Source organism: Coregonus lavaretus (assembly GCF_964263955.1).
Source record: "Coregonus lavaretus genome assembly, chromosome: 7".
In the NCBI taxonomy this organism is placed as follows: Eukaryota; Metazoa; Chordata; class Actinopteri; order Salmoniformes; family Salmonidae; genus Coregonus; species Coregonus lavaretus.
Genome location: NC_139994.1, coordinates 27,892,577 through 27,913,910, shown reverse-complemented (window position 1 = coordinate 27,913,910; position 21,334 = coordinate 27,892,577). Strand labels below are relative to the sequence as shown.

General features: G+C 42.5%; 2 protein-coding genes across 2 annotated transcripts; both read left to right on the top strand.

Moving 5' to 3' along the window:
• The first annotated feature begins 2,053 nt into the window (after positions 1-2,053).
• Positions 2,054-16,148, top strand: LOC311133022 (carboxy-terminal kinesin 2-like). The gene is made up of 17 exons (XM_084166441.1): positions 2,054-2,172; positions 2,615-2,647; positions 2,882-2,968; positions 3,091-3,184; positions 3,337-3,393; positions 8,547-8,582; positions 8,705-8,912; positions 9,234-9,399; positions 9,865-10,032; positions 10,270-10,383; positions 10,511-10,795; positions 11,038-11,202; positions 13,322-13,460; positions 13,605-13,744; positions 13,864-13,937; positions 14,099-14,174; positions 14,307-16,148. Exons 2-17 carry the CDS (start codon positions 2,636-2,638, stop codon positions 14,349-14,351), a joined length of 1,866 nt encoding a protein of 621 aa, XP_084022567.1. The 5' UTR covers positions 2,054-2,172; positions 2,615-2,635; the 3' UTR covers positions 14,352-16,148.
• A 66-nt stretch (positions 16,149-16,214) lies between these two features.
• On the top strand, positions 16,215-19,350 carry LOC311132027 (zinc finger and BTB domain-containing protein 22-like; the record flags this gene model as incomplete). The annotated part of the gene is made up of 3 exons (XM_084165193.1): positions 16,215-16,427; positions 17,321-18,226; positions 18,385-19,350. The coding sequence occupies 3 exons, from the start codon at positions 16,215-16,217 to the stop codon at positions 19,348-19,350; spliced, it is 2,085 nt and encodes a 694-aa protein (XP_084021319.1).
• Between the last annotated feature and the right edge of the window lie 1,984 nt (positions 19,351-21,334).

Here is a 21,334-nt window from a genome sequence, read left to right as displayed (position 1 = left end):
TGAAGTTTGCTAGAGTGCATTTGGATGATCCAGAAGAGGATTGGGAGAATGTCATATGGTCAGATGAAACCAAAATAGAACTTTTTGGTAAAAACTCAACTCGTCGTGTTTGGAGGACAAAGAATGCTGAGTTGCATCCAAAGAACACCATACCTACTGTGAAGCATGGGGGTGGAAACATCATGCTTTGGGGCAGTTTTTCTGCAAAGGGACCAGGACGACTGGTCAGTGTAAAGGAAAGAATGAATGGGGCCATGTATCGTGAGATTTTGAGTGAAAACCTCCTTCCATCAGCAAGGGCATTGAAGATGAAACGTGGTTGGGTCTTTCAGCATGACAATGATCCCAAACACACTGCCCGGGCAACGAAGGAGTGGCTTCATTAGAAGCATTTCAAGGTCCTGGAGTGGCCTAGCCAGTCTCCAGATCTCAACCCCATAGAAAATCTTTGGAGGGAGTTGAAAGTCTGTGTTGCCCAGCGACAGCCCCAAAACATCACTGCTCTAGAGGAGATCTGCATGGAGGAATGGGCCAAAATACCAGCAACAGTGTGTGAAAACCTTGTGAAGACTTACAGAAAACGTTTGACCTGTGTCATTGGCAACAATGGGTATATAAAAAAGTATTGAGAAACTTTTGTTATTGACCAAATACTTATTTTCCACCATAAATTGCAAAAAAAATCATAAAAAATCCTGCAATGTGATTTTCTGGATTTTTTCTTCTTCTAATTTTGTCTGTCATAGTTGACGTGTACCTATGATGAAAATTACAGGCCTCTCTCATCTTTTTAAGTGGGAGAACTTGCACAATTGGTGGCTGACTAAATACTTTTTTCCCCACTGTATGTAGCCCCAGCTGGTCTTTGAGCCCTGTTATAGCTCCCTAACAACAGCTCTAACTGTGTGTGATGTGATAGGATGTGAAAAGTTGTTATGGGGTTTACAGGTTGTTGTTTTTTTCACCTTTATTTAACCAGGTAAGCCAGTTGAGAACAAGTTCTCATTTACAACTGCAACCTGGCCAAGATAAAGCAAAGCAGTGCGATAAAAACAACAACACAGAGTTAGATATGGGGTAAACATAACATAAAGTCAAAAATACAACAGAAAATATATATACAGTGTGGGCAAATGTAGCAAGTTATGGAGGTAAGGCAATAAATAGACCATAGTGCAAAATAATTACAATTTAGTATTAACACTGGAATGATAGATGTGCAAGAGATGATGTGCAAATGGAGATACTGGGGTGCAAATGAGCAAAATAAATAACAATATGGGGATGAGGTAGTTGGGTGGGCTAATTTCAGATGGGTTGTGTACAAGTGCAGTGATCGGTATCATAAACAATAGTAGCCTATCTGATGGGGATACATTATGGGTGAACAGTATTTGATAGGGAACAGTATATGATGAGAGAACAATGTATTTTAGGACCAGTAGGTTTTGATGAATGTGAAAATGGATAGTATTAATGTATTTTATCTATAACATAATAATCATAATAATTCACCCCCCCCCCCCCCCAAAAAAAAAAAAAGATGAAAAAAAAAAGATTTGCCAATGTGCTGTGGAAATATCTTTGGAAAAAAGCTATTTTTTTCATTAATTCAAACAGAGAATGGAAAACAGGTTTACATAATAATTCAATATTGGAAAATGTAGACTACAAAGTGATTGTTTGAATCCATGATTGTTTTTGTTTTTTCTCAATTCCATCTTGACTGTATCTGACTGTTTCGTATTAAATTTGCTCATATGTCCATATTTAACTTAATATTGTTATTTTATAGAGCCAAGCTGACGATTCAGAGATATATTTATATTTTATATTCGATATCATATTTAATTTAATTGATCCAACGACTGATCGGATCAATGGATTTTCTGTATAGGGAATGGAATTGGCGGAAAATTGCCCATCCCCCAAATGACTATCATTTACATTGGATTGGGTAGTAAGGAAAAAAGAAGGCGGGATTGTGTTTCATGTAACACGATTGGTCTAAGGTCAACCAATTACGTTGGAAGGTGTAAAGCGCCAGCAAAACGTTTCTATTTGAAATTCAAACTGCTGTGGTATCTGCAGCGAAACATTTTAGTCATTTAGCAGACGCTCTTATAGTTAGTGAGTGCATACATTTTCATACCAGTGTGAACACGCATATTGGTAAGAAATATTGCTAAACTGTCATTTCAGAAATGTCTTGTTTATATGTTTGTAAGGCTGTTTGAATTTTGTATGACTGCTATGGCTTTGCCCTTCCCTCAACTTTACAACGACTTGCTGGTTGTATAAATTTAGCTAACTAAGGTTTGCTACCTAACTAGTTAGTTAGCTACTGTACAGTAAGCCAGTTAATTGTTGTTACTCCAACCAAATATTCTTATAGTTAACTACACTCCTGCTAGCTTGCTATTGGTGTATTCACAACTAAATCATGGCTCTCTAGCTACAATCTATACAAAGTTGCAGTTCGTAATTCAACCCACCATTCTAACGTTACTTGGCTTGCTAACGTTAACAGGCCAATGGTTTCTTTTTAACTAGCCCTGTGTAATGCCATTGATTCCTTTATGGTTAACATTACATGTTAATCGCTCTGTTTTAGGTACATAGAAATTCAAGCCATATGAATAAAGAGGTGAGTGGGAGTCTGATATAACTAGCTAGTTATCAACCTAACGTTAGCTATCAGTCTGAATAGGGTGGTTTTGGATATCATCACAAGCTTAGGCCAGGAAAGTCAGTTAACTCTTTCGCTATTGACAACTACAGAAAAACATGTAGCTAAATGGAGTGCCTGCTACAATCTGTTATCACTTAGTAATGTTAGCTGATTTCTCTCTTTCCCTAACAAATATTCCTCCCTCTGCAGAGCACCTCCCGCCTACCAGTCATGTCTGGTAAAAGAGTCCTCTCCTCTAGTCGTGAAAGCATAAACTCTGACCAACAACCTGTTCAGGTGTGTAGCTATCTTCTGCAAAACTGTAATACAGACACTGATGACAAACTTGTTAAATTACTTTATGCACCACAAACAAGTTAGACGGTTGCCAGTGAAAAAAAAACAAATGTCTCCTTTAGAAAAAGATGAGAATGGTTGATTCCGACCCAAAGATGAGACAGGCAGCTAATGCGATGGGAACAAAGAGGCCACCTCCACCCAAGCGAGCTGTTGGTGAGTGTCCTCTCAAACACTTAATTGACTGGCTTGGCCAATGTCATCACTGCTTGTTTCTCATAGTTTTAGCACAGTCTTTCTGTAATACCGGTATGTTTTTTTTATTTTTTAATAGGTGTCTTATCCTTCCTTCCCTCCCTCTCTCTTAGCAGCCAAACTGATTCAGCCTACAGGAGCAGCCACTATAGCTGCTGCTCCGTCTAGAGGTGAGATGCTGTGTATTTTGAAAGATATAACAATATTAATAGCTCGCCTTGTCAGTCTACTGTCTTGTTTGTAGGGCTGACCACATTTAGTCGACTGGTGGATTGTTTGGTCGATTTCTTTAGTCGAGCAGTAGCAATAACAAAAAATACAGTGGGGAGAACAAGTATTTGATACACTGCCGATTTTGCAGGTTTTCCTACTTACAAAGCATGTAGAGGTCTGTAATTGTTATCATAGGGACACTTCAACTGTGAGATGGAATCTAAAACAAAAATCCAGAAAATCACATTGTATGATTTAAGTAATTAATTTGCATTTTATTGCATGACATAAGTATTTGATACATCAGAAAAGCAGAACTTAATATTTGGTACAGAAACCTTTTTTTGCAATTACAGAGATCATACGTTTCCTGTAGTTCTTGACCAGGTTTGCACACACTGCAGCAGGGATTTTGGCCCACTCCTCCATACAGACCTTCTCCAGATCCTTCAGGTTTTGGGGGTGTCGCTGGGCAATACGGACTTTCAGCTCCCTCCAAAGATTTTATATTTGGTTCAGGTCTGGAGACTGGCTAGGCCACTCCAGGACCTTGAGATGCTTCTTACGGAGCCACTCCTTAGTTGCCCTGGCTGTGTGTTTCGGGTCGTTGTCATGCTGGAAGACCCAGCCACGACCCATCTTCAATGCTCTTACTGAGGGAAGGAGGATGTTGGCCAAGATCTCGCTATACATGGCCCCATCCATCCTCCCCTCAATACGGTGCAGTCGTCCTGTCCCCTTTGCAGAAAAGCATCCCCAAAGAATGATGTTTCCACCTCCATGCTTCACGGTTGGGATGGTGTTCTTGGGGTTGTACTCATCCTTCTTCTTCCTCCAAACACGGCGAGTGGAGTTTAGACCAAAAAGCTCTATTTTTGTCTCATCAGACCACATGACCTTCTCCCATTCCTCCTCTGGATCATCCAGATGGTCATTGGCAAACTTCAGACGGGCCTGGACATGCGCTGGCTTGAGCAGGGGGACCTTGCGTGCGCTGCAGGATTTTAATCCATGACGGCGTAGTATGTTACTAATGGTTTTCTTTGAGACTGTGGTCCCAGCTCTCTTCAGGTCATTGACCAGGTCCTGCCGTGTAGTTATGGGCTGATCCCTCACCTTCCTCATGATCATTGATGCCCCACGAGGTGAGACCTTGCATGGAGCCCCAGACCGAGGGTGATTGACCGTCATCTTGAACTTCTTCCATTTTCTAATAATTGCGCCAACAGTTGTTGCCTTCTCACCAAGCTGCTTCCCTATTGTCCTGTAGCCCATCCCAGCCTTGTGCAGGTCTACAATGTTATCCCTGATGTCCTTACACAGCTCTCTGGTCTTGGCCATTGTGGAGAGGTTGAAGTCCGTTTGATTGAGTGTGTGGACAGGTGTCTTTTATACAGTTAACGAGTTCAAACAGGTGCAGTTAATACAGGTAATGAGTGGAGAACAGGAGGGCTTCTTAAAGAAAAACGAACAGGTCTGTGAGAGCCGGAATTCTTACTGGTTGGTAGGTGATCAAATACTTATGTCATGCAATAAAATGCAAATTAATTACTTAAAAATCATACAATGTGATTTTCTGGATTTTTGTTTTAGATTCCGTCTCTCACAGTTGAAGTGTACCTATGAAAAAAATTACAGACCTCTACATGCTTTGTAAGTAGGAAAACCTGCAAAATCGGCAGTGTATCAAATACTTGTTCTCCCCACTGTGTGTGTGTGTGTGTGTGTGTGTGTGTGTGTGTGTATATAAGACATCTGTCTGATTCACGCTGAGGGGACAGATCCATTGTGGAGGCCATGGGGGTGGCACAGTCAATCAGTCTAAGACATGTGCTACTGAAATTGTATATGGTTATATTACATAAACAGTGGTACAACACTAATAAATATTATTTTATAACAAATGCGCCTTCTCCCGCGTTGGATAGTGGTCGCTGTCCACGGTTCTGAAACACATCAGTGCACTTTTGAATTGGCGGCTTTTCCTAGACCATGTTGCTATGTGCATAATAGCAAAGTTAACCAGCATATTGGTGTTGAGAACAATGCTGGAGGCAGCAGCAGAAGGAGGAGATGAGAAAACAGCCCTTGCCTTATTGTCTAACAAAAGTGAACAGAGAGGAAACGTGAACTTCATTAGGTCTATAATCAATAGCCTAACTTAAATGTGCCTGGCTTTATAAATCATCAATATATCTACAGAAACAAGACAGATCCTGCTTCTGTTGCCTATTTGAGTGTTTGTTTAATAGCCTACTGATTCCGTGAGCACCAAGGCTCACACAACAACATGTCAAGCAAACGACTTCACAAATTCGGCTGTTTTTAATCTTTGCTTTGCTGTAATAAAGGGTTTACACTTTTTTTTTATTTTCTGTTAGAACAGCCTCTGGTATTATTTATAATTTATTTAGTATTTACACTGTTCCAAATTGTCCGAAAAATAATATTTATAATAATGCTCGTTTTTCTTGATCTCCTTATTGTTATTATAATAATAAGTAATGTCATTATCATTAGTAGGCTTAGTATAGCAGCCCGAGCTGTAGGCCTAAGAGCACATCCTGTTTAGTCTTAATACCGTAACTTACTTAGTCTTAATACCGTAACTTACTTAGGCCTACATTTCAATACTTCTATAGGCTACTGTATCGTTCATTTGTTCATGTCAGCATACAAGTCATTCATGACTTTGAATTGCAATCAAACATTTTTAGTTTAAAAATAAAGCCAGCCTTGAATAATTAGTTCCATTTCAGAAATTGCATTAATGAATGAATTCGGCTGTTTTCAGTCTTTACTGTAATAAAGTCTCCTGTAGCTCAGTTGGTAGAGCATGGCGCTTGCAACGCCAGGGTTGTGGGTTCGTTTCCCACGGGGGGCCAGTATGAAAATGTATGCACTCACTAACTGTAAGTCGCTCTGGATAAGAGCGTCTGCTAAATGACTAAAATGTAAAAATAAAGGCTTAGCAAAAAAAATTTACAACAGACTCTCTGGTACGCTTATACTTTATTTAGTGTTGTTTACATTGTTCCAAACGGTCAGAAATGATATTGTAATCTATACAGCACCTGTTTGGCACACATATGCACGCAGCGCTAGCTCCTTACCGTTTTTTTCTTGTTCTCCCGTATTTTCAATAAGTCACATTTATTCCACACATCTGACTTTACCTCCTGAGCAACGTGTAAATATTCCCCTGTTTTTTAGTTTATTTGTCACGTCCTCTGCATCAATTTTGCTGTCACGTGTTCAGAATTTGTTTATAATCCGTTTATTGATGTGATTATGATATGCTATAGGCACGGCCTGCCCGCTCATCAGGCAGGATTAGGCGGCAGCCTATGGCGGTAGATTGACGAGGGCGGCATTTTCTGAGTTAAACTGATCAAGACACACATCCAACAACAACACATAAAACCTCACATAATTATGCGCAAAAACAATGACCATTTCTCTCAACCAGTGGCATATGGGCTTTTTAGGTGAGCGCTGATGCTGGCCTTTAATAATCAGTGGCCACTTTGTCAAAGGCAGGGGCACAAAATATTTTTGGTCCATTCCCAGCGCGCCTCTCCAGGGTGCTGTTGGAGAGATTTACATTTACATTTTAGTCATTTAGCAGACGCTCTTATCCAGAGCGACTTACAGTTAGTGAATACATTTTTTTTTATACTGGCCCCCCGTGGGAATCAAACCCACAACCCTGGCGTTGCAAACGCCATGCTCTATCAATTGAGCGATGCAAATCAAATGTTATTTGCCACATGCGCCGAATACAACAGGTGTAGACATTACAGTGAAATGCTTACTTACAAGCCCTTAACCAACAGTGCAGTAAAAAAAAAAAAAAGGTGTTAAGTAAAAAATTAAAGCAAATGACTAAAGACCAGCAGTAAAATCAAATAACAGTAGGGAGGCTATATACAGGGGGGTACCGGTACAGAGTCTATGCGGGGGCACCGGCTAGTCGAGGTAATTGAGGGAATATGTACATGTGGGTAGAGTTAAAGTGACTATGCATAGATAGTAAACAGAGTAGCAGCAGCGTAAAAGAGGGGGGTGGGGTGGGGGGGCAGTGCAAATAGTCTGGGTAGCCATGATTAGCTGTTCAGGAGTCATATGGCTAGGGGGTAGAAGCTGTTAAGAAACCTTTTGGACCTAGACTTGGCGCTCCGGTACCACTTGCAGCGCTCCACCAACGTGCAGTCAAAAAATAATAATCTAACATAAATCATGTAGCAGATATAGGATATGGTAGTAAGAATATGTGGCCTTTTCTGAAGCCTACAGGCTGGAGATAAAATGTATATCAATGTAATGAGACTGACACTTTTTACGTCATGCAGGTTTCTCCGATCAAATAGCCTAACCTAAATGGCGCTCAATTAACAAATAAATGAGCTGTCATGTTAACAAAGCAACATATCTTAAAAACAGGACAGGTCAAAGTAAAATGGCCATTATGGAATGGACAATCACAACTGTTGTCCAGGAGTTTCACCCCATTGTAATTATCAGTGGTTTGACGTTTGTATCCGTACATTTTTTTGACAAACTTATCATAGCAAAATAGAAAATATTTCTGCATTTCCCGCTGTGTAAACACATTGCAAAAAGGCTTGCGATAACTCCTGATGGAGTTGGGTAGCTGATATTCAGAGCTTAAATAGCCAAATTGATTAGTCACAGGAATCAGGACTAATAAAGCCAATGCAAAGGCCTACCACATGGATGGGCATTCATAAAATTCCATTGCGGGCCGACATTGTAGGCTACACACACTAGTAAGCATGAGCATACGTCTTTTTTTGGTCCTGTCTGGACGTTGCTTTTTGGTGATTTACAAATGCTAGGCTAACCACAGATGGGTATTCATAAAATTACATTTCAGGCAACACTGTAGGCTACACCTCAGTAAGCACGGACTGACTCCTTATGGACTTGTTCTTTTTGTGCAGTTCCGGACTGGCCTTGATTTTCCACAGACATTGGTTTTTGGTCCAGACCAAATCTGAACCAATCATAGATGTCTATCTTTGGTTCAGATTTGGTGCGGTCCAGACCGGCCTTGATTTTAAACTTTTTTTTTTTATACCCTGAATAGGTTTTCAGAAGCCCAATGCATCCGTCGCTAAAGCAGGTAACTACCCTAGTCCCTGTTTTTTCACATGGTCCTTCCTTAATAAAATGTTCTCTATCTTGTATCTACTAACATTCTCTTCCATATCTTAAGACATGAGGGTGTTGAATGTGTTTCCCTAGCACCAACAGCAGCTGTTGGGGGTTCACGGCGGCCTGCATGGGACCTCAAGGGGAAAGTTACTGACATGGAGGGCAAGATTTCCAACTACCAGAGCAAAGTCAAAACAGTGTCCCAGGAGAACGAGAGTCTGAAGGAGTCTGTAGCTAAAGGCAGACAGAAGGAAGCACAGATGACTTCAGAGATACAAGAACTCCACACACAGCTCAGGTACGGAGTACCATTGAACATGCATAGGGTCGACCATTATGTGAAAATGAGTGTAGTGGCATGGGAAAGGGCATTGTAACCACATAGGAAAGAGTGACTTATTTTGCGTAAGGAACGTCGGGTAAGTGTTGATTTAGCAAAACAAGTGGACATATAGCTGAAACGTTTTCTTCCCTTTCTTGAGTGTTATACCAGTCATAACTTTATGCATACATTTAGCCAGTAGTGCAGTAATAATAACATGATAGTATCACTACATGTGACTCTTTTGGTCCTTTTGGTGTGTTTGCCAATCTTACCCAGTTTTTCTCTGTGTTGCAGCCACTATGAGCAGGAGCTGGCTATCCTGTCTGGTGTCAAAGAGCAGCTGACCATTGTATCCAGTGAGAAGGCGTCCTTGGAGAAGACCCTATGCAACCTCACTGAGGAGCACAAAGTTCTTCTGGGCTTGAGAAAGAGTCTGGAGGCCGAGCTTCACAATGTGCAGGTAGAGCATCTTCTGTGGATTCTATGGCAGACTACAACACCAAAAGGTGTAATGCCGCCACCAACTGGACGGAGTAACAAAAATAGTAGAAAAGGTCAAAATAAAACCCATACGTGATAGGAAAAACAAACTTAATCCAGCTAAAATAAAACAATAAAATAAAAATAAACATTGACAGAACACAATAAGTGAAATAGCACACAGGCCTACTCATTGTGACAACTGATCATCTTGACTGCTGTGACATGAGATTAATGGTGTATAGCTGTATTGAGTGAGGTCTGTTTTTATAACGTGCCTCTGCTCCTTGGTCAGGAATATCGGAGGAAGTCAGGCATAGCCATTTGGTCCAGCCTCATTAAAACCCATTGCCATTATGTTTCTTCGACAGAACCCCTGTTGCAGCCCGATATTTTTTTAATGTGCATCTGGTGGATCAGTGTCTGACTTCTCTCTTTCTACCAGACCCAGCTCTTTGTGCAGGGCTCCACTTTCTCCCGTTGCCAGACCACACTGAGGGAGACCCAGGACACGGTCCGCAACTTGGAGGAGACTGTGGCCCGCCAGACAGACGTAATTCACTGTGGAGAGATGGAGCGCCGGGGGCTCCACAACGCAATCCAAGAACTAAAGGCAAGTCAAGTGGGTCATTCAGTAGGGCGAATGCTCAATGCCCTGAAGATAGGATTGCATACAATTAAATTCTCCTGAGCCTATTGAATTCGTTTTTTCTTTCTTATATTTCTGCTTCAAACATACTGTATGTTCTCGTTAGATAGGCCCCTGTCCATTGCAGCTCAAAACAGGAACAAAAAGTTGCAATGCTCTTCTCAAACTAACAAGACTCTGACCGCTCTCTTATTTCTATAGGGAAACATCAGGGTGTTCTGCAGAGTGCGCCCCCTGCAGACCGGCGGGCAGATTGACCATATTCAGCTCCCGGCCCACGATAACAAGGCTATCACACTGGCCAAGACTGAAGAGGTAACAATGACACACCTAAATATATTTTTTGGTAATTGTATGTTTTTCAGTGTGGTCCTCTAATCTTGCTTTACAAGTGTCAGAAATGGCAGGAAGAAAATCCTATCACTCCCCCATTCCCATGTAGTCTCACATAGGGCGCTCCGGAGACATCCAAAAGAGCTACAACTTCAGCTTTGACCGGGTGTTTGGGCCCTCCACCCCGCAACAGGATGTGTTTGAGGAGATTTCCCTCCTGGTGCAGTCAGCCCTGGATGGCTACAACGTCTGCTGCTTCGCCTACGGCCAGACGGGCAGTGGTAAAACCTACACCATGGAGGGGGGCGAGATGGAGGACATGCGTGGGGTCATCCCCCGGGCCGTGCAGCAGATCTTTCAGGCCTCCACGACACTGCGGGAGCAGGGATGGCAGGTAATAATGATACCATTGGTTTTCAGCCGACTGCGTGGTAGCTGTCCCTTCAGCTGAACAGTTCTATTACAGTGAACGGAATTTGAACTTGTTTATTTGACGTTTACTGTATCAATGTGTTTCTGTTTTTTAGATCAGATTATGTATTTCCCGTTTAAGTCGAATGAGTTGAAGCTGGTGTTAAATGCATGGTACTTGCAACATGTAACCCTTTTGACTGGATTCTGGTTTCTTTTTTCCAGTTTACATTTACTGCCAGTTTTGTTGAGATCTACAACGAAACTCTGCGTGATCTCCTCTACACTGGCAAGGCCAACAAGAGACCGGAGCACGAGATTCGCAAAAGTGCCAACAATGAGGTCACCGTCACCAATCTGACCTACCAGAAGGTCAACTCTGAAGATGAGGTGGGCATTTCAACACTCATATTAGCCTAAATTTCACTGTTAGATTTATTTTATTTGTACATTTTAGATGTAAAGGTAGACTATATATATATTTCGAATCGTTCAGTAAAAATAACCAATAGCGAATGATGACCTGAACTCGAAAGAGTCATGATTCTACGAGCTTCTCGTTCATATGTCGTTCACCATATGGAGCTTATTGGAGCTGTCATTTGTGACTGACTTGTAAATGTGTGCATTAAACAATGTACATTTGTTGATTGCTAGGCATACAAATATGATTATTTCTTGATACATTTGAAACGCGGTCTTGTTTTGGCCGCAACCGGACTAGATTGTGAACCACTCTTGGCAGAATGCATTGCTTGTGAAAAGTAGCCTCACGACTCACACTAAATTATTCTGCTGCTCTGTCATTCGCTATATGCATCTCACAATGCCGAGAAGAAAGTAACGTCCGTGGGCGTGGCGTAGCATTTGACTGGTGTAAGGAGTCTGGGTAGCCAGGCAAGGAGATGGGCACAGTCATTCGCAATCTGCAGCCCCTCAAAGGGTTCGAGTTTAACAGAGCTGTGTCCATAACATTCAATAATCAATTAATTGCAGTCATCCTTGCACCATGCGATCAATTATCAGATCTAAACATGTATTTCTCTTCTCTATGCTCATCTATTTTCATGCGCGCATATGACAGACTGTTAGTTGGTGGTCGGAGTGAGTCTTGAGCCTCTGAGCCGGAGGAGGGGGTATTAATCCTGCTGTAGGAGTCACTGCGGCCAGCACTAGCAGGTCAAACTAAAGACTAAAATTGACGAGTCAGTCAGAAAAAAAAATCATGACTCTCAAGCCAGTAAAAAGTAGTTAAAACTGCACATCACTACTGTGTACAAATGCATACCAGTATTGCTGCAGGGGTGCTGTACTATATGCCATTGCTAACCCTGTAAAAATAACACATTTCACTGCACCTATCTGGTGTATGGGACAAGAACATATACAGTGCCTTCGGAAAGTATTCAGACCCCTTGACTTTTCCCACATTTTATTAAGTTACAGCCTTATTCTAAAATTGATTACATCGTTTTTTTCCTCATCAATCTACACACAATACCCCATAATGACAAAGCAAAAACAGGTTTTTAGACATTTTTGTATTCAGACCCTTTACTCAGTACTTTGTTGAAGCACCTTTTGGCAGCGATTACAGCAATGAGTCTTCTTGGGTATGACGCTACAAGCTTGGCTCATCTGTATTTGGGGAGTTTCTCCCATTCTTCTCTGCAGATCCTCTCTAGCTCTATCAGGTTGGATGGGGAGCGTTGCTGCACAGCTGACCGTCTGGTTCTTGGTCACCTCCCTGACCAAGGCCCTTCTCCACCGATTGCTCTGTTTGGCCGGGCAGCCAGCTCTAGTAAGAGTCTTGGTGGTTCCAAACTTCTTCCATTTAAGAATGATGGAGGCCACTGTTCTTGTGGACCTTCAACGCAGCAGACATTTTTTGGTACCCTTCCCCAGATTTGTGCCTCCACACAATCCTGTCTGTGGGACCTTATATAGACAGGTGTGTGTCTTTCCAAATCATGTCCAATCAATTGAATTTACCACAGGTGGACTCCAATCAAGTTGTAGAAACATCTCAAGGATGATCAATGGAAACAGGATGCAGCTAAGCTCAATTTCAAGTCTCATAGCAAAAGGTCTGAATACTTATGTAAATAAGGTATTTCTGTTTTTCATTTTTTATAAATGTGCAAACATTTCTAAAAACCTCTTTTCGCTTTGTCATTATGGGGTATTGTGTGGAGATTGAGGAAAATGTTTTATTTAATCCATTATAGGATAAGGCTGTAACGTAACAAAATGTGGAAAAAGTCAAGGGGTCTGAATACTTTCCGAAGGCACTGTATTCAAAAAATATATAATTACCTCAATAGTGGTTATGATTCAAAGTGTCCTATTTGTTTTGCCCATTTAGGATTTGAAGTGTCCTACATGTCGAACATGGGAGGTAGAGCAGTTCTCTGATAAACCTGTAGTGGAGGTTCAAATCACTGCAATAAAGTATCCCCTATTCAATAGGCTAATCTAATGTGTCCATTTTGACCAATTGTCCATCCAGGTCTGCAACCTGATCGCACTGGCCAACCAGAACCGATCCACAGCCCGGACCAACATTAACGACCACTCCTCCCGCTCGCACTCGGTGTTCCAGCTCGACATTGAGGGCGAGAACTCTGGGAGAGACGTCAAGTGCAAATGTAAACGTGTTCACTGGTTGTCTGCGTTTTGTACATCTGCAACTACACAAAGGCTGAGATCTTAAATGAGAACTAATAATAATCCTGTTGTCTGATTGCATTCTGGTATGAGAATCCTGACTGTGTTTCTGTGTCTGTCTGCAGCCTCTCTGTGTTTGGTGGACCTGGCTGGCAGCGAGCGGGTGCAGAAGAGCCAATCCCAAGGGGACCGCTTCAAGGAGATGACAGCCATCAACTGCTCCTTGACCAACCTTGGGATTGTTATCGCCGCCCTGGCCAATAAGGTATATGTTTACAGCCCAATGCCTCCTAGGCTGGTGGCTTGCTTATGGAGTCACGAGTGCTTTGTAAGTTATAGCTTGATTGCGTTTGCTTACCCTCCCACTCTTTGTCTGTGTTCCAGGAGAGCTTTATCCCATACAGAAACTCAAAGCTGACGTACCTCCTCCAAAGCTGCCTCGGAGGAAACAGCAAGACGTAAGTTGAAGTTGATTATGAGCTGAGTTAGAATGGGACTTGTGAGCAGATTCGTCTTTTATGTTTTTTTGTGGACGGTTATTTTTAAGTTTGTGGTTGTGATAATTAGCAAGGCAAAGTACTTCGCCATATGTAATATTGTCTTTCTCTTCTCCTTCTAGCTTGATGTTTGTCAACATTGCCCCAGAGGCTGACAGCTTCGCGGAGACCCTGAACTCTCTACGGTTTGCCTGCAAGGTCAGTGTTCTAACACTTTTTTTTAATTTTATTTTTATTTTTTTTATACAACTCTGGAAGATAATGCTGTGCATATTTTGTTTATCTGAATAACAATGGCATATTTTAACTGTTTTATTTATTCTGTTGCAGGTAAATGATTGTGTTATTGGCACAGCATCAGCTAACCGGAAGTAAATGGGGGGGAATGTAAATTGAGTGTGGTGTCTGTACATTGGGATTTTTAAACTCATTCCCTGGTATTTGTGGCTTCATTTGATATTATACATTTTTAATCAATTGGATCCGATGTACAAAGATCAATAAAAGCTAATTTTCTAAGGCTTGTACTTAATCCTATAGATTACCTAATTTAAAAAAAAAAAAATTGTCATTTAGCAGACGCTCTTATCCAGAGTGACTTAGTTAGTGAGTGCATACATTTTTTATACTGGCCCCCCATGGGAATCCAACCCACATCCCTGGCGTTGCAAGCGCCATGCTCTACCAACTGAGCTACAGGAGGCTACTGGATGTTTTCAGTAGTGTAGGGTAAATGCAGTTTACCTGCCTTTTTTCTTTGCCCAACAGTTTACCCACCTTTTGCTGAAAAATGCATTTTAAGTATAGGGAGCATGATCAGAGTGGATCCACCTGCAATTATTTATTTATTTTACCACTAAATCGCTGGATGTTTTACCACCAACTGACTTTCTGCCTTTATTATGCATCTGTGAACTGAGTCTGATTTATAGCCCTTCTAAGAATAAAGGTTATTTGGTCTGATAATGTTGCCTTCCAGATCTGTTGCAGAGGTTGAAAGTGGAATTACAATTTAATCCGAGTGGAAAAATCGAAGTGAGAGCGCTCACTCTCCCCAAAATATGTCCAGAATAAACCCAATACGTTTATGGGTTTAATATGCAGACCTAAACTTGTCGCCTGCCTTCCCGCCTATGGCGGAGACATGAGCATCTCGTCATATACATATCTCTGGTTTAATAAACCTTTTACCGCTTTCACTAAACGCCACAAGAGGTCGTTTTTGTCATAGCTTGGTTGCTATGCCACCTCCAGTGTCTAGTCGAGACAACCGTGTTACTTTTTTAGTCTGCTGTTCAGTATGTCTGGCATTTCGTCAAAGGCGGCGCATGACGGGTTGTCTGCCAAACATGATGGGAAACAAATCATACCATTGGAAATGTATATGTAAACAACAGAGAAGGTAGCTTGTCGGGATAGAGAGTCTGGCTTTACATAATTGTTTCAAAGGTGCACATTCTAAAACGGTAAGTGGTGTTTAGCTTGCTAGCTAGATACATTTTAGCACGCTAACGTTAGCTAGCTAGATAGACATTGAAGGCAGTTTTTAGTTGTAGCCAAATGATGCTCTCATGATTGAGACCTTGCAGCTACCTAGCTATGCTTTGTCATGAGAGAAACTCAAAACACTGCCTTTTCAAAACATGTCCACCGGCGCAGACTGCTGACAAACCAGCTTGCTTTGTTATTAACGTTAGCTAGATTTGGCTACAAATGCTGGCTGGTTAGCAGGATTGATTGACTGCAAGCCTGTGTTAAACTAGCTAACTAATTGCATTACAATACGTTCATTTACTATGCATGTGGCAAAATAAAGACTACTACTCATCACGTTTTAATTGTCTACTGCCAGTTTCTTTGATTTATAGAACCAATCTAACGTTATAGGCTGTTGCATTATTTATCAACAATATTGTTTTTTTCCACAATGTTCGTAAATATTTTTGAGTCTCAAGCAAGGTGGTGTCTGTCATTCAGAGAAATTTGAGTCAATGCATTATAAGAAAGCATCAGTTGTGATTTGTGAAGCTTACATTAAAGGGGTCGTGATTGGTTGATTGACCGTCTAGGGCAATTTCATATTACTGTTTTGGGAATGTGGTTAACATTTTTTTGGGAATGTGGTTGACATTGTTTCCTACTTGTAAGTAAATTAAAGGATATACACCATCCATCCACCACGTCATATAATGAATTATTCCGTCACAAACGACATTTTCCATCTCTTCAAAAGCCTAGATGCATTCTCTGTCCATGGGGCAGGGCTGTAGCAGTAGCTCTGGCTCGGTGGTACAGGTGTGCTTCCCCAGCGCCCAGGCGTCTGTACTGGACAGCCTGAACAGGCAGCGCGAGGAGGGCCAGCTCTGTGACCTCTCCATCCAGGTCCAGGGGCAGGTGTTCAAGGCCCACCGCTGCGTGCTAGCTGCATCCTCACCCTACTTTCATGACCAGGTGTGTGTCTGTTGTTCTGCTTGCTGGTGCGTTGCATAGCCCGACTGAATTTACACTGAACAAAAATGTAAACGCAAGATGTAAAGTGCTGGTCCCATGTTTCATGAGCTGAAATAAGATTGCATACATTTTCCAAATGCACAAAAACCGTATTTCTCTCTCATTTTGTGCACACATTTGTTTGCATCCATGTTAGTGAGCATTTCATCATTTGTCAAGATAATCCAGAAACCTGATGTGTAGAATATCAAGAAGATGATTAAACAGCATAATCAATATACAGGTGCACCTTGTGCTGGGGGCAATAACCGGTGCCCCCGCACATTGACTCTGTACCAGTACCCCCTGTACATAGCCTCCCTACTGTCATTTTATTTTACTGCTGCTCTTTAATTATTTGCTATTTGTTATTTATCTATTTTTTACTTAACACTTTTTTTAAATTTTTTGAATAAACTGCATTGTTGGGGTCTGAGGAGTATTTCTGTCTGTAATAAAGCCCTTTTGTGGGGAAAAACTAATTCTGATTGGCTGGGCCTGGCTCCCCAGTGGGTGGGCCTATGCCCTCCAAGGCCCACCCATGGCTGCACCCCTTCCCAGTCGTGAAATCCATAAATTAGGGCCTAATGAATTTATTTCAATTGACTGATTTCCTTTTATGAACTGTAACTCAGTAAAATTGTTGCATGTTGCGTTTATAATTTTGTTCAGTATAGTTTAACTCTAACAGCCACTGGTTGTGACTCATCTAGATGGTTTTCATCCAAGGCCTATTGCACTATGCAACTTTCTGCACTGAAGTGAGAGTTTACATCGATAACTTTGATTCTGTGCATTAGATGTCACCAACCATCATTAAATGTCTCTTCAACCCCACCCCCCCCCCTCCCCAGGTGCTCTTGAAGAACATGTCCACCGTCTCCATCCCTGCCGTTATGGACCCGCTGGCGTTCGAGAGCATCCTGAGCTGCGCCTACACGGGCCAGCTGCGCATGCTCCGCGAAGACATCGTCAACTACCTCACCGTGGGCAGCGTGCTGCAGATGTGGCACATCGTGGACAAGTGCACAGAGCTCCTCAAAGAGGGGCGGGTGGTGGGGAGTGGGAGCGCAGCCCAGGGCGTCATTGGGGGAGCGCAGGGGAACCCTGGATGCAGTAGCAGTGAAAGCTCCCTAGGGGCTGGTAGTGCCCAAGCTGGGGGAAGCAACACCCAGCCAGCCCCTCACCCTCCCAGCCGCCCGTCCCTGAGTGAGAGCCAGTCTCCCAGCAGCACCAACTACTTTAGTCCCAGAGACACCAACTTCGGAGGGGGAGCGGCGGCCGCTGGAGCTGCAGGGGAGGGAGGCGTGAACTCCACCCCCAGCTACTGCACCCCTTCTGGGGGCGAGGAGGCCTTCCTCATCGAAGAAGAGGATGAAGAAGAGGAAGAAGAGCTCCAGTACCATAGGAAGCGACGGAGCAGCAGGAAGAAGACGACGACCTCTGTCTCGGACCAAGAGGTTGGAGTCAGCGATAGCTTCGGGGTGTCGTCCTACCAAGATGGGGATGCCTCCCCTCTCCAGAAGCGGCCCACCTACAGCCAGCCCAGCATCATGCCCCGGAAACAGTGGGTGGTGGTAAAAACAGAGAGGCCCCAGGACGATGACCTGATTGTGGTGTCGGGTGAGGAAGGGCCAGATGAGGAAGAGGAGAGAGAGTTGGAGATGTTGAGGGAGAGGGAGAGGACGTTCAACATATCCAACATTAGGACTCTGTCTGGAGAGCTGAGCAGCAAAGCGGACCATGAAATGGAGACACAGGTTAGTCAAACCCTTGATGCAAAATATGTTTGTCTGTGGATGTGGCTACTTACCATTTTAACTTATCAGGAGGACAACTGTTTGATAGGTGCATTTGGAATGAGTGTCAGTTTCTGTATTTTTGGATCGTTACCAAACTGAATCACTTTCTCTCATAGATGGATTACTGCCAGTCTTCTGAAGACTACCTCAAGTTTGACAATGGTTTGATGGACCAGACTCCCCCACAGCACCTTCATGACAGCGCTGGTCAGAGTGGTGGCAGAGCCGTCTCAGCCCTACTTGGCCAAGTCCAGTCTGCTGCTGCTGCTAGAGCTCAGCTCTTTCCCATAGACATGCAAGGCAACCAGATCCTCATGTACAGCCAATCCTCTCTAGATTCCTCTCAACCCATAGGAATGGGAGGTGTTATGGCCGGGTCACCATTTAAAGGGCCAAACCTGGAGCATGGAGCGGTCCATTTGTCAGCACAGGGGGGTTTGGGCGGTGGCTTAGATGGACTGGACGGGGGTGTTGGCGGGAGTTCAGGGAAGGTGTTCATGTGCCACTGTGGAAAGACCTTCACCCACAAGAGCATGCGCGACCGCCACATCAACATGCACCTGGACCTGCGGCCCTTCAACTGCCCGGTCTGCGCCAAGAAGTTCAAGATGAAGCACCACCTGACGGAGCACATGAAGACCCACACGGGGCTCAAGCCCTACGACTGCCACGGCTGCGGCAAGAAGTTCATGTGGCGTGACAGCTTCATGCGGCACCGCTCCCACTGCGAGAGACGTAGCGGGGCGGCTGGCAGGAGCGAGGACGGGGGAGGGTCCGACCGCACTGATGACATCTCCCCACAGCACCTCCCTCATCTCCACCTCTCGACCAGCGAGGCCGGTCAAGGTGCCGTTGGTGGCAGGAGCGGGATCTCTGTCTTGTCCCCACATCATTCCAGTACAGGTAGCAGCAGCAATGCTGTCTCTTGCCTGACCATGGCCAGTGCTGGAGCGCTCTTAGGGGTCAACTCTCAGAGCGTGTTGCAGGGTCAAGGTTCATCTGTGTTTGGTCTGGGGGTCAGCCGAGGTGGGTGTCAGGAGGAAGTGTGTGAGGTTGGTGCTAATAATAGTAGTGTCACTTAACCAAACGGGTGAACAACACGAGTGTTTAAGACAAGAGGCTTTGGAGAGGCATTCCAATGACCACTGGAAAGTGTCCCCCATTGGCAAATGGCTCGGGACCATTGTACAGTTCAGTATATTCTTAAATGTCAAGTTTATTCTCTGTATGACTTTTGTGGCACATGCTATGTCAAGAAAACCAAAAATTAAGAGACAATGCCTCACCAATGACACCTTTGACAAAATGTTAGAGAGGAAAGTTGCTGTTGTAAATGATGTGTACTATATTATATGCCTTTTCTGCCAGAGAATGTGCATTTCAAGTAAAAGTGTCTGAAGAAGACACTTGCAGTACTGCCATCTTGTTTCACACTGGTAATGTGTCCAATTGCAGTGCTATGGTACCGTATTACTGTAAATATATCCTATAATATCAGTTACTAATCTGTTACCATTATGATAGGTGCAAAGCTATACAGTGTATAGTGTGTTTACAAGTGATCCTCATTAATATTGATGGTAGACAAAGCATTAGTCTGATAACTGGGTTTCTTACAGATCATTCCTCACTCAAACTGCCAAATTCCAATGCATGCCTTGAGAGACATTGAGTACTATTAACAGTAGGGTGGCTAAACAAAGCAGTATCCACCATGATTCTGTATGTTTTTACCAAGGTTTTACCTTCTATGAAGGCTGTGGATATATTTTTTATGCAGGAGAAAAACTTGGGAGTTAAGAGAAAGACCTGTTGGCTTTAGTGTTTGTGTATACTTATCTGTTAAGTCATGATTGGTAAAATGTATGAAAGATGTAGCTCGTGACTGCAGCAGTTTAATGGAGGAAATTGCATTTGAAGTGAGCTTAAACTAAGTGTATATAAAGATATTTATGTTTAGATAGATTTATCAAATAGGGAATATATAACTATTTAACACTAATTTATATACGTAATTTGACTGCCTTACTAAACACATACAGTGGGCGTAGGGTCCGACATTGACACCCTTGATAAAGATGAGCAAAAAATGACTGTATAAAATAAATAATTTAAATACTGAGCTATATTGTATGCAACCAAAAAAGAAAAGGGAAATTATTTTATACTAATACAATTGCTCATAAAAAGTGTTTGTTTAACAAGTAATATTTTTTATTCTCAAAGGTAGGGCTCAAAATTGACACCCCTATTTTCAATACCTTACCTTGCGAGGATAACGGCACTGAACCTTTTTCTAAAATGTTTTATGAGTTGGAGAACACATTACGAGGGATCTTGGACCATTACTCCATACAAAATCCTTCCAGATCCTTGATATCCTTTGTCTGCGCTTATTTCAAGTCCAGAGACAGACTTCACTAAGGTAAATGCGGCATCATGAACTTTACCCAGTACCAGGACATTTTAGCCAAAAACCTGGTTGCCTCCAGTGGTGTAAAGTACTTAAGTAGAAATACTTTAAAGTACTAAAGCAGTTTTTTTGTGGATATCTGTACTTTACTATTCATATTTTTGACAACTTTTACTTCACCACATTCCTAAAGAAAATGTACTTTTTATTCCATACATTTTCGCTGACACCCAAAAGTACTTGTTACATTTTGAATGCTTAGCAGGACAGGAAAGGGGTCCAATTCACATACTTCTCAAGAGAACATCCCTGGTCATCCCTACTGCCTATGATCTGGCGGACTCACTAAACACAAATGCTTCTTTTGTAAATTATGTCTGAGTGTTGGAGTGTGCTCCTGGCTATTTGTAAATTTAAAAAACAAGAAAATGGTGCTGTCTGGTTTGCTTAATATAAGAAATGTTAAATGATTTATACTTTTACTTTTGATACTTCAGTATATTTGAGCAATTACATTTACTTTTGAGACTTTATATTTAAAACCAAATACTTTTAGACTTTCACTTTAGTCATTTTCTATTAAGGTATCTTTAATTTTACTGAATTAGGACTATTGGGTACTTTTTCCACCACTGGTTGCCTCTGCCAGGAGG

What these genes read in the sequence shown, in the direction of transcription:
- LOC311133022 (XM_084166441.1), top strand. An exon ending in CACTGGCCAAGACTGAAGAG is followed by an intron (nt 10,384 to 10,510) that starts GTAACAATGACA and finishes ATTCCCATGTAG; the next exon opens with TCTCACATAGGGCGCTCCGG. An exon ending in AGGTCAACTCTGAAGATGAG is followed by an intron (nt 11,203 to 13,321) that starts GTGGGCATTTCA and finishes TTGTCCATCCAG; the next exon opens with GTCTGCAACCTGATCGCACT.